The sequence below is a fragment of the Siphateles boraxobius genome, unplaced genomic scaffold (assembly GCF_051911475.1).
Source record: "Siphateles boraxobius isolate OS27281-9 unplaced genomic scaffold, OSU_SipBor_1 22, whole genome shotgun sequence".
Classification (NCBI taxonomy): domain Eukaryota; kingdom Metazoa; phylum Chordata; class Actinopteri; order Cypriniformes; family Leuciscidae; genus Siphateles; species Siphateles boraxobius.
This window is the reverse complement of record NW_027508833.1, coordinates 4,462,136-4,475,314: the sequence shown is the minus strand read 5'-3', so window position 1 is coordinate 4,475,314 and position 13,179 is coordinate 4,462,136. Positions and strand designations below refer to the sequence as shown.

Genomic DNA, 13,179 nt, shown 5'->3' with positions numbered 1-13,179 from the left:
TCTTTTTACTAAAGTAAAATGAATAATATCATAATGAAAACGTTTTTAATTACATATGTACAGTACTTTTATACTATTTTAAATAATTAGTAAGCAAAATGTACTAAACGTGAAACTAGGCTACTCTTAATGCAAAATGGCCCTATATAAAGTGTTATAATTATATACATTTTTGGAATATTGCTTGATGTTGTAACGTAGCGTTATCAGGCAGAATGAGCTTTAACACTGTGTCTACACCGGACGCGGCCGTTACTGCTCGCGTCGCAACAGCTGTTTACCCGAGACAAAGCAGAATCAGTTTACTGTCGGAGATCGCTCGCGCCACGCATTTTAATCAATGTTTCATCAACCAATTGCCTTAATAAATAAGAAGAAGGCCTAAATATAGCAGACAATATAATCAGGACTTCTCAGCTGCGCGCTTGCAATAGTCACAAGCTCACACAATACGTGACAGAGGCTTGTAGCAGAGAAATCAATTCTGTGAATTACACTGCGCAAATCACAAGTAGGCTACTACCCACCGGATGAAGAAGGGTTGGCTCTCAGTCTCCACAGGCTACATAAAATATTCATTTTATTTTATTTTGTTTTATTTTTCGTGTTTGCATTTATGAGGAAAAAACAATGTTACAGACGCGACAGTTCAGCACTACGGACGTGAGCGCTCTGAAAGCGGCACTAATGCTTTGAAACTTTCACATAGACATCAAACAGAAAGCACAAAACCTTTCGTTTCAAAGTGAATTTCGTTTTGTATTAATTGTATCTTAATTTTAATCAATGTTTCATCAGCCATTTGCCTGGATTTAATTTATAAGAAGTAAATTTAGCAGACGATAGATAATCTCGACACGGAGGCACCTGCGGGTGAACTGGAGCTCGTCTCATGAACCGAAACTCAGCGTATAGACCTGAGAATTGAAATATATCTATATTGAAATGTCTACTTTTAAACAGAACAATTCAAAACGAAAGACAGACAGACTCATGTAATCGTATGAAATGTGCATTTCTCTCTGGCGCGCGCTCACTGAAGATCGCGAGTCAGCATCGTCAACTTCATCTTTGGCTGACACTGACTGAAAACACTTGTTTATTAATAAACAATTAAAATGTCTCCTTGCTATATTTGTTGTATTCATAATCATTATTTTTGCCAGTTCTTGTGACAGCTTTTAGGTGCTTTATTGGCAGCGCCACCCTTACATGAATCATCGTACCCGCATTTTTAAAAATATTCATTTATCGGCCATTATAAATGCCGATACCGATAGTTAGGAAAATGCCTAAAATCGGCCGATAATATCGGCCCGCCGATATATCGGTCGGGCTCTAGTGCAAAGAGCAGCTCCACACCTATATAAACAAAGTTCTCTAACAGTATCTACAAAATGCTCCAAGAACACCATTTTCTTTACTGTAATAACATTTTGTATGCAAAAAGGAAGTTGGGGCTGGACATATCCTTTTTGTTTTAATAACATCATAAACATCACAGCGAAGGACCATGATTAGATACTTGAGCTTGTTAGTCAGAGTCAGTTGGTAATAGTGGGAGGGGCATTCTGATTCTTAAGAGCATCTGATAGGACAGAAATGTGTGCACACCCCTGAGTGCAATAGTGCTGCCCACTTTTTCAGTAGCCTTGGTGCAAAAAGTACTTTTCCCATTGGAATATAAAAAAAAGAAGTCTGTTGCAGAGATATATCTATAATATCTAAGCTATATCCTTGTGAATCACAACATAAAAACTTTGATTTGAAGCAACAAAGCATTTGACAACCTGACAAACCCCGACTGTGTAATTAATGGCCTTAAGGAAGAATTGCAAAGACAATCAAAATAAAATTATGGATAAATATATATAAAACTATTATGTTGATGTTATGTATATAGAAACAATATCTATGGCATTGGCAGCATGTGCATATATATAATTTATATATTTTAGGGATGCAGCGATATGAACATTTTAGATGACACAATAACTGATAATTCTTCATATTTGCACACAATTATAATTATTTTCTCATAATTTTATGTAGCTTATATGACAGACATTCATTCACTTTCACAAGTTGCACTTAATTGTATTTTCCTTTTGTAAGTGATTCCAATTGTATTTCAAGTGATTAAAAACCATCATGGCGAACAACAGTTAAGTGTTTCAGCTGAAGGAAATAATCCATTATTTATCGGCTTTAATATATCGACCGATAACAATAACATTTAAACATGATTTAAAAAATAAATTGAAATAATCAGGACTAGTTGCTTCAACAGAAAGATATAACAAATTAACAGAGTAGGTCTGCCTTTAAAGTCAGCATGAAATCAAAATGGACCATTCTTTTTTTTTTTTATGAAACATCGCCGTATCCATTATAAATGAGGCATCGGTGCACATCATTATTTTTTAATTCATGTTCCCAAGTAATCTTTAATCAAAATAATAGGGCTGGTCCGATTACCATTTTTTGAGCTTCGAAGCTTCGGTAGTAATGAACATCGAATATTCGAAGCTTCGTAATCTCTATAGCCTATAGAGATAGAGTCTGTCCGTTGCATTTTGATTATTTCGAGAACCGTTCATCCAAACGACTTCACAAGGGAGTGCAGTGTCGTATTTGGTGCAATATAGATAGACAGGCGAGACGCGACACGTTCAGAATTAATAAACTTTTAATAAACTACAGAACAGCGCGAGCCGGATGCGCGCGCGCCTTACATGAGCAGAGCTTATATGCTCCGAGAATGGACACTGCACTAGTGATATAAAACACACAGGTCTGGTAATTTAAGCAATATTTTAATAAGGTAGTCTAATATTTTGCTCACTAACAAATTACTGACAAGGGGTAGGGTAGATTTAAATAAAGAAGCGGCGCGCCTCACGCATGCAGCATATATGCTGCCAGAACGGACACTGCGCTAGTGATATAACACACACACACACACACACACACACACACACACACACACACACACACACACACACACGTCTTTTAACTTAAGCAATATTTTTAATAAGGTAGTCTTATAATATTTTTCTCACTGACAAAGTAGGGTAGATTTAAATAAAAAAACGAAATTTAAATAAAAAAAAACAAAATTTAAATAAATAAAAACGAAATTTAAATAAATGAAACCGAAATTTAAATCGGATATAGAAAAACGAAATTTAAATAAAGAAAAACGAAATTTAAATAAAGAAAAACGAAAAATAAACGTGACGTCCCAGTAAAATCTCAAAGTCTCCTATATTTAGCTGTAGATTAATTTAGATTAATAAGGGTAAAAATGATAATACATTTTGTTTCTATTATTCTATGTTCCACAATGTCAAAGCAACGCAGCTTAACCCAAAATACAAGCTAATGCATGCACTTCTGTCCGTACAAACTCCGCTGTTCTGCGCTCTAGTCAGAGAATACTCCCGCAGGAGTGCACATTTAGTAGTCCAAGAAGAAGCTAATATATTTATTAAGTAGATATAACGAAGTTATATGGTAAGTATTATATTTCACCAGATTGTACAGTGTAAAACATATTCAAGCGCGAATGAGAACCGTTTCGAGGGGGATGCCGGGTGTGCAAAGAAAAAAAAAGAATATTGGAATGACACATTTTCAAATCGAATACCAACAAACCGAAAGAATATTCGAATATCCGGGTCCAACCCTACAAAATAACACCCCTCCCCTCTTGCAGCTCATCTCTTTTCTGATGATAAGTCTACTGGCACGAGGGCGGGACAACCTGTCACTCACATTGCATCAACTAATAGCTAATGACAATGACCCAATCAATTCCTGAGGACTTCATATCATTCAAAATCAATTCACCTATGGAGAAAAGTAATGGGGTTTTTACTTCCTGGAACCTGAAAGTCAGAGACTTGCTCTGAGTCAGAGATATTTTAGGAATGCTATAGATAAAAGACATGGATTAAAAAGCAACACAAATACAATTTTGATTTCATGAGGTCTTTTAACGACTGGGATGCATAAAGGCTTCCTTCTGTTTCTATGAAGACAGGTCAGTGCGCATGCGCTAATTTATGGCGACTATTTAAAGCCACCCATCTACTACTGACAGATAATCCTTTCCGTTAGCTTCATCAAGAGAAGTGTGCAACGCTGAAGGGCTACTTAAATTAAGTCGGGCTCTAATGGCAGCGATAAGCGTGATAAGTTCAAACAAACCAATATATTTTTTTCGTTGTGAGGTGCATATTAACACCTCACGCCTATAAGACAACCGAGTGAAGACATACAAGGAGCAAAGTCCCTGTTTCTCGCTGAAATTACTTCATGGCAGTTCAGATTTAAAGTTGGTCGTGACGTTTAATAAGGAACTGACTGACACCTTATATGACTGAACAAAAAACCAGCAGCAAAAGCACAACGTGTGCTGAGACTGTACAGTCAAGCATGTAATATGAAAAACAGCATGGAAATGAGAACATATCTTCAGCTCTATCGCACTGATTAGTATCACTAGCCTAGCTTAGCTGTATAGAGAGGCGTGCCGTGGATTGATCGGACATCATCAGCTTGTTCAGCAGATTTAAACCCCCCATGCGAAGCAAATGTACGGTCGACCGACAGCAAGGATCTCAGGTCTTTACGGTTTAAATCCACACCCTTGTCCCGTGGAAGGGTGCCTGTGTTCTAGCGGCATGGCATGAAGGATCTGCGGAGCGAGAAGTGCGCTAGGCCCCGTGTGATCTGCTCCATTCACTCGCGCTTCACTTCACTATCTGTGTATAAAGCCGCTGCTTCACGTACCTGCGGTGGTGTCCTCGCGGGTATTGTTATTGTCAGGATGTAAAGGCGTTCCTAAAGGGGAAGCGCTGTGGACTGCGGCTCCGGACCGGTTGTAGGCGGCACGTCTGCTGGTTTCGCTTTGGCAGGGTCAGGTCAGTGTGGAATGAAACGCACAGTGAGGGAAGAAGACGGAACTCTGCCAGAGAGACCGGGGGTGACGGGTTACGGAAATCTCGCGAGAAGAGCAGTTCTTGCTGTTGGTGAATGGGTTGGGCTCATGGTTGGGCTCTTTAGGGAGCTCAGTCAGAACAGCACAGAACATTATTTTCTTTATGGATTTACACTGTCTGTGAAACCAGGCCTATATCTCCAAATAATATGTCTTAGTGTGATATTTGAATGATCAAAGAGAGATCAAGAGGTGCATCATGGCCAAACCAGTTGAGAACCACTGGTTTATATCACCTCAAAGTGGAACACATGAACTTGTATTTGGTCTCAGTTTAAAATAACATTTTATTTGATTATTTGAACAATTTAAACTTGCACTGTGAAAAAATAATTTTATAAACAACTTGGAATAAAACAAAAACAAAAAATCTGTTTTGATTTTAACATTTTATTTGATTATTTGAACAATTTAAACTTGCACTGTGAAAAAATAATTTTATGAACAACTTGGAATAAAATAAAATAAAATCTGTCTATCACCCCACCAACCCATTTCTCACCCCAGACCTCACTCCTCTATCTCTGCTGACTCTGTAGCATTTTTTATTTCAGCCTCATACTGTCTTTTCAAGCCCTTCAGATAGTGCCGAAGGCTTTCTGGGTCCAACCGTGAGTTACGGGCCGCCTGCTTCAGTCTGGTGGCTAGACGATAGTCTGCCCTTTGTTTGCGAGTGGCAGGGTCACTATAATGCTTGGCCTGTGGACAAGACGATGGAGATATAAGTTAACTAACTCTGCAGGCTATCTGTTTATGATTTTTCTCCTGTACCTCTAGAATATATAATTCATGAATCATAACATACCCACAGCTTTTGGCTGATTTTAGCTGCAACAGTTTTGGCCTCCTGAATAACTTCTGGTGGTAAATTGGTCATCTCTGCTGCTCTTATGCCTAAACAAACAGCAGACAGCATACTTATACTATGCCCTAAAAGTATGTACGTATGCATGTACCTAAAAGTTTCTGTGAAAAAAGTACATACTTTAGAGTGTGTAGCAGAAGAAAAGGCAAACTTTAGGACATACTACTTAGTCATGATTGCGTCTTTAACGGCCCGCTCTGTCGCTTAGTTAGGTGCATCCTGTCACCGTTTAAACTGCCCTGTCAATCATCTTGTCAGTTAAAATCCTCCACATACGATTTAATTTCCTACCATATCGGAGAGAAATGCAGTAGCACATTGATCTGGCAATCGTGGGTATTTCATGCAAATAACTCTCATGTGTTTGCATAAAGATGCATTTAAAAGTTACGACCAAACGTATCTTTATTAAAGGTGCCATGTGTCAGAATTGAGTTAAAAATATACAAAAAATGAGTTACACGGATCAAAAGAATGAGAAGAAATAAGGGTGATGATGTCATTAAAAAATGAAAAGTTATAGTGTTGCAGAGATATCAACCTGAATTAGCATGCTAAATTACTAGCCACGGCCCGACAGGTGTCATAATACCAGTTTTGGCCATGGGAGGCGGTATGTGGGCAACACCAGCCAAACTGCAATACACGAATAAGTCGCACGGCTTGTGGGCGTATTTGAACCTGATGTCAATCGTGTCTTCGTGTGGAAAGTACACCCCACTACTACAGTTCAGTTCAGGGAAGAGAGCGGAAGAATGGCTGAAGCCCTTGGCAAGAGACCCTTACCACAACCACCCGCTGCAGGGAAAAAAAACACGCTCGGAATCACAAATAAAATCAGATAAAAAAAAGGAGCAGAACCAGAGTTAACATTGGCACTGCGTTCCATCGTTGGAGACAACTAATGGAAATGAAAGAAATGAGGTTTGACTCCGAACTTGCAACATTTCTTTTGGATTGGTAAGTAAGATGCTGTTAGTATTTCGCTAGAAGTTTGTTTTATATGTTTGTTTAGTTTTTTTGGGAAGTTATAACATAGAAATGTATCGAAGGCTGTTCGATATAAGTTCTAAAGTTAGCGATGGCTACATTGAAAGGTGTAATGAGAACTACATGAGCTATATTATGTTTACTAAATTGCTTTCCTGAGGTAAATCTGACATATTTGTTCTCCAGCTATGTTATTGACCTCTGCACGCTGATTAAAAAAATGATTGGTCGGTATTATGTATGAAGAACACATTTTGGTAAGTTGTAGCCTACTGTATCTTTCAACAGTGTTCGTGTGTTTTTACTATTAGCTAGTAGAGATGATCGGTTCACGTGCGCTAGGGATCTGTCGGGTAACGTTAACATTTCCAAGCGCCAAAACGGTATTTTTTTTGAATTGCGTAATAACATTGACAGAATCGGTGACAGTGAATTTGTGAGAGTTGGCAGCTCTGAATGGCGCTAGCTTGGTCAACAGCAGCGAATGCTGTCTGTCAAATTAATGTAATTCAAACTAACAATAAAAATGTAATATGAACAAAACGATTTCCATTACACGAGAGTAGATGTTAAAACTTCATGCTGATTTGTACTCGGCTTTCGCCAAGATAATCACCAACTAAGACGTAGCTTTACAGTAACCTATGCTTCTCCATCCATTTACGCTTCTTTCCATCTGGTGACGTGAATCTTCTGTCTGGTGTTAATACAGTGCACTAGCCCACGACACCTCAAGAGGGCTCGACAGTGACTCTGGCGTCCCAGAGTCACCCCCCTCCGTCCCCCACTCAACTCAGCCCAGCTTACTGACCTCTACTTCCCTCTTGCTGCTGAGACCTAACCACAATCTCACAATCTCTCCGCAACCCAACCATACGTGCCAACCCGTTTGACTAAGGCTGTCGAGCCCCACTGGTGCGTTAATATGCAGTTTCAGTGGCAACGGTTCCGTATGGCATACCACCTACCACAAAACACAATATCTGCCCAACCACCCGTCATTCACGCAATATACACAGGAACGTAATGACTGTAAATACTATACAACCTATACAAATAAACCAACAGTTGCTGCTGAGACCTAACCACAATCTCACCGCAACCCAACCATACGCGCCAACCCGTTTGACTAAGGCTGTCGAGCCCCACTGGTGCGTTAATATGCAGTTTCAGTGGCAACGGTTCCGTATGGCATACCACCTACCACAAAACACAATATCTGCCCAACCACCCGTCATTCACGCAATATATACAGGAATGTAATGACTGTAAATACTATACAACCTATACAAATAAACCAACAGTTGCTGCTGAGACCTAACCACAATCTCACAATCTCTCCGCAACCCAACCATACGCGCCAACCCGTTTGACTAAGGCTGTCGAGCCCCACTGGTGCGTTAATATGCAGTTTCAGTGGCAACGGTTCCGTATGGCATACCACCTACCGCAAAACACAATATCTGCCCAACCACCCGTCATTCACGCAATATACACAGGAACGTAATGACTGTAAATACTATACAACCTATACAAATAAACCAACAGACCTTTCAAGTTTTCAAGAATTCTACGAAACCGTAGCATGGCGGCCTGTACACAGCCAGCTAGAATCTTTCCGTCTCAACCACAGCCAGTTGCTGCTCCTTTCTGCTGCTTCAGATAAGTTCTTTACTGTGCGACTCAACTCTTGGCCACTGAATCCGACGTCTCTGAGGAACCGGGTTGTAGAGTGTGCCACAAAACCACGACAACCCACTTCCACTGGATAAACCTGGACTCTCCATCCTCGCTGTTCTGCTTCAGTGGCCAGATGAGCATACCGCAGTTTCTTCCTCTCATATGCCTCATCTACCGCATCCTCCCATGGCACTGTTAACTCTATCAGTTGAACAATGCGTGCTGATCCAGACCACAAAACAATATCTGGTCGTAGGTTAGTGGTGGCAATCTCAGGTGGAAAAATAAGCCGTTGATCAAGATCAACCAGCATCTTCCAGTCCCTAGCAGCTTCCAGTTGTCCTGGGCGAGAATTGGTGTTAGCACCTTTTCTTGGTGGTTGCTCGCCTGGGCGGAGGAATATTGTCTTCTGCGTGTAATGTTTTGCTAGAACAGGCGGCAATTTATTGGTCATACTACGCTTGCCTTCCAATGCTAAAGCCAAACATCGCAATACTTGGTCATGGCACCAAGTAAACCGACCCTGGCTAAGAGCCACCTTACATCCTGTCAAAATGTGCCTTAATGTGGCAGGTGATGAACACAAAGGACAAGATGGATCCTCTCCTACCCAGAGGTTTAGGTTCTGCGGTGATGGGAGAACATCATATGTTGACCTAATAAGGAAACTGATCCTACTCTCTTCCATTGACCAAAGGTCTTGCCAGCCCATTTTGCGTTGTTCCACACTCTCCCATCTCATCCACTCTCCCTGCTTGGCCTGGGAAATGGCCTTTATACATCTCATCCTCTCCTCCTGCTTTCGCACCTCGTTGACTACCAGCTTCCTCCTTTGGGCTGGGCCTGCCTTGTGCCATTTAGGAGGAGCTAAACTGAGCCCAAAACCCCCTCTTCCATGCTGTACCTGTCCCACGATATCCCCAATTTGAAGGTCAGCCTTTGCCTCTACTACAGATTTCTTTGCTGACCACTTTCTACCAGTTTTTACCACAGGGGCTGTCTCCCTTACACATTTGTCACGTGACTCTGCTAAAGTCATTTCCAGTCTGACCTTGGCACACTTAAACTCCTCGGTTAAAGCAGAGACTGGCAGCTGCAATACTCCTTTACTATAAAGTCCCACTCTGCTGAGGCAGCGTGGAACTCCCAACCATTTCCTGATGTATGAACTTATTAACGCTTCCAGCTTATCCACTGTTGTCAAAGAAACCTCATACACAATCAGTGGCCACAGCAACCTTGGCAGTAGACCAAACTGAAAGCACCAGAGTTTCAGTTTGCCTGGTAGAGCACAGCTGTTTATGCTCTTCAACCCTTCCACTGCTTGTCGTCTAACTTCTCCCACTCGAACTGTGTCCTTTAGATCCCCATCGTACCATCTCCCTAGACTCTTCACTGGTTTCTGAGAAACTGTTGGTATTGCCTCACCATTAATGAAGAATGTTTTATCTACTACCTTGCCACATACGAACATTCACTGGTGAAGGGGAGTAGCTTGAAGATGTCATTTAAAAATCACTTGACACCAACCTCTGGAGTCAAAACGTCCTCTATTAGGAGCTGGCTCGGCTTCGGCTATGGCTTGTGGCTATGGCAATGGGTTGTGGGCAATATTAGCCGTTCGAGTGTGCATCGATCTGCACTTCAGTCTAACCGGAAAGAGTAGACAATCCGGGTATCTTTGGAATACTCATTTCAAAATACTACGATTTGGAACACATTAATTCTAATTTAGAATACTATTTAGAACAGATAGTATGCGAATTGCACCGCAGCAAATGTGTTGGCTTCACTTATTCCACACGTTCAACAGATATGCAAATGTGACTTATATAATACTATACCACCCTTACAACAAATTGTCATAGAATAGATTAAATAGTTTAGAAAAGCTGGGAATAGTCTTAACCCACCATAGTTGCGCTCCTCTGAATGTCCTCGGCTGAGCTGGTATGTGTAGACCACCTTTTCTGCTCTACCATCTCCTGCGCGGACATGCTGAACCTGCATGTGGTGGTTCTCCACGTTGGGGTAAAGAGTTTCCAGCTGGCACAGTTCAAGAAAGTGCGTGGCAAAGAGTGTGAAGGCCTACAGCACAAGTTTTGTTAGCAACAGTAACCATACTGTGAGTAGAGCAATGTTAGAATAACCGATCAAGTATGTTTGGTATATATGAATATTTATTTGTTTTCTATATGCCTCTTCATTGTATCAAGTATACTATATAGTATATACTATATTAAAATAAATACAGCACCTTAATATTGATGAGGAATTCACACATACTGTGGCAGATACCAATGCCTTCCTCTGGACTGGTGCCTCGGCCCAGCTCATCAATAATGATAAGTGACTTGTCGCTTGCATTGTGGATGATGTAAGACACCTAACAGTGCAGTTAAGTTTTTAAATGAGAAAATACTTTTTTAACTGCATGTGAGACCATGTGTAGTAGAAAATTACATGGAAATATCAGATTGAACCCAAAAATACACGTGTAAATAAAGATTTTAAGACTTGATACTAAACTTTAAGGTTTCATTGTTGAAATATCCATAAAATGTTCTTGATTAGCTGTATAAAACCATTTCTTCCACAATTTACCTCTTTCATCTCAACCATAAATGTGGAAGAGTTGGTCTCAAAGTCATCGTCTACTCCTATTCTGGTGAATATCTGATCTGCAATACGAACAGAGGCATACTCCCCAGGCAGAAAGGATCCTGGGACAAAGAAGACATTCTGAATAAGGTTGTTTTGAACCCACAGGACTAGGACAGCTGGTGCTAAATCATGCATATTAATCCATTATCCTAGACCTAGAACCTACTCCAAACCTGCTCATTATTACTCACACAGACTTACTCTACACTAGTGGTGTTTGCGAGTATGGTAATAATAGAGTGATCGAGTGACCAAAAGAGTAATAAACAAATATTATTATAATAGCAACTCTGTGTACCTATCTGAGCCATTATCTGGCAGAGGGCCACCTGCTTAAGGTAAGTGGACTTGCCACTCATGTTGGGGCCTGTTAGGATCACAAAATTGCTTCCCTCAGAGATGTAGATGTTGTTGGAGACGGGTTCTTGCCCAGAAATGCGCTCCAGGATGGGGTGGCGACCCTGCTTTATTGCCAATGTATCAGTGAACTCAGGACGCACTGAAGGAAACAAATACTTAAGTTATTAAGTAATAAAAAAGAAATCAATGCTGTCAGTATCTAAAGGAAAAATTTATGTCCTCACATAAATGTAATAATCTACATTACGCCTATATGGCGCTTAACATTACCGTAATCTGAGACAGTGCAAGCGTGAGCCAAAGAGAGCAGCATGTCCAGCATTGACACAGCATCAGACAGGGTGTACAGGCAGTGGATGTGTTCATAGACCTCATTCAGTAACTTGGACACAACCCTGCAGTGCACGTAAATACAATCTATGACTAAAACGATACATTTTTTTTATTCTTGCACTAGTCATCTTACTTTGAGCTACTATATACTCACACATAAGACATGTGAAAAATGTCTTTCAAGGCCTCCTCACAGTGGTCATTCATTTTCATGAGGTCTACAGTGGTGAACGAGCAGTTGCTCTTCTGTCTGGTCACCTATAGTGTTGAGGTGAAGCCCATTAGCACTTGCTATTCAACACTTTAATCCTCTAAAGTCTGACATATGAAATAAAAGTATATAACAATAAATATAATTATTGAACTACATATAACGTAGTTAAAAACACAAATTCAAATAAAAACAGGAGACTTTTAATGTCTTCGCTCACTTTGATGAACTCCTCTGGTAACTTCCCCGCAGGTAAGACCACACCCTCCAGCCTCATCTGAATGAAGAAGCCACGTGTGTTGCTGAAACTTGTTCGGAGGGGTAGGCTGTACTTCTCTCCAAGCTGAGCCACCAGTTCTGATCATCAACAACACAAACACATCAATAATGCTAATGTTCATGACTAACACATAAACATGATGGAATTTGGAAAGATCTGATTAATCACATGGACTGCATAACCGATTGTGGCATTTCATTTGAACATATGCACACATGGCCAACCACATTTACAACACCAAACTAACAAACTTTTTATTCAATTATTAATTTAATGAACATTAAGAGTTGACCTCAGGAACTAAAATTCAATAATAAAATTGAATGTATTTAATGGGAATTTAACATGTTGTGGCGGTGTGGTTATTGCAGATGAATTAGTAATTCACAATAACCTACATCCTTTTCATGGTCCACTAAAGTTAAGGAGCTCACCTGCTATGTCATCTATCACCTCTGTGTAGGCTCGTCGTGCAACATCTAAGAATTCGCTGATGTTGGGACGCACAGCATAGCACTTTTGTGTGCGCATGGTCAAACTGCCTTTCATATAGCTGGTGTCATCATTAATCAGTGATTTGATCTGATCCAGAATGCTGTTAAACCTAATCCAACACAAATGAGAAACGTTAAAGATAAAAATAGTAAAACCTGATGGGCCGCATACTAGAACTAAACCATCAAATGCACATATGAAAGTGCTGATCGAACACATACATCTGTATTCTCTGTACACATACATGGGACTCTTTGTCCCTCCTGTGTTATTGCTGTATGCACAACACATCAAAT

The 13,179-nt window shown here is 40.3% G+C and overlaps 2 protein-coding genes across 19 annotated transcripts in view; both read right to left on the bottom strand.

The window, feature by feature from the left end:
* Nucleotides 1-5,022, bottom strand: part of ktn1 (kinectin 1) — a 39,685-nt gene extending 34,663 nt beyond the window's left edge. For 6 of the 16 annotated variants that reach the window (XM_077238404.1, XM_077238411.1, XM_077238406.1 and 3 more), the window contains exon 1: nucleotides 4,798-4,977. The gene's annotated coding sequence lies outside the window, so the exon portion shown is untranslated. Of the gene's footprint in view, nucleotides 1-4,797 lie in introns of all 16 variants that reach the window. The other 10 variants (XM_077238405.1, XM_077238413.1, XM_077238408.1 and 7 more) reach the window with 5 other exon arrangements.
* A 357-nt stretch (nucleotides 5,023-5,379) lies between these two features.
* Nucleotides 5,380-13,179, bottom strand: part of msh4 (mutS homolog 4) — a 31,404-nt gene continuing 23,604 nt past the window's right edge. For all 3 annotated transcript variants that reach the window (XM_077238397.1, XM_077238399.1, XM_077238400.1), the window contains 10 exons: nucleotides 12,823-12,992; nucleotides 12,329-12,465; nucleotides 12,052-12,155; nucleotides 11,835-11,959; nucleotides 11,503-11,703; nucleotides 11,145-11,263; nucleotides 10,798-10,926; nucleotides 10,454-10,628; nucleotides 5,811-5,899; nucleotides 5,380-5,704 (listed from right to left, as the gene is read on the bottom strand). In XM_077238397.1, coding sequence (XP_077094512.1) covers nucleotides 5,516-5,704; nucleotides 5,811-5,899; nucleotides 10,454-10,628; nucleotides 10,798-10,926; nucleotides 11,145-11,263; nucleotides 11,503-11,703; nucleotides 11,835-11,959; nucleotides 12,052-12,155; nucleotides 12,329-12,465; nucleotides 12,823-12,992 — 1,438 coding nt within the window. In that variant the 3' untranslated portion in view covers nucleotides 5,380-5,515. The remainder of the gene's footprint in view (nucleotides 5,705-5,810; nucleotides 5,900-10,453; nucleotides 10,629-10,797; nucleotides 10,927-11,144; nucleotides 11,264-11,502; nucleotides 11,704-11,834; nucleotides 11,960-12,051; nucleotides 12,156-12,328; nucleotides 12,466-12,822; nucleotides 12,993-13,179) is intronic.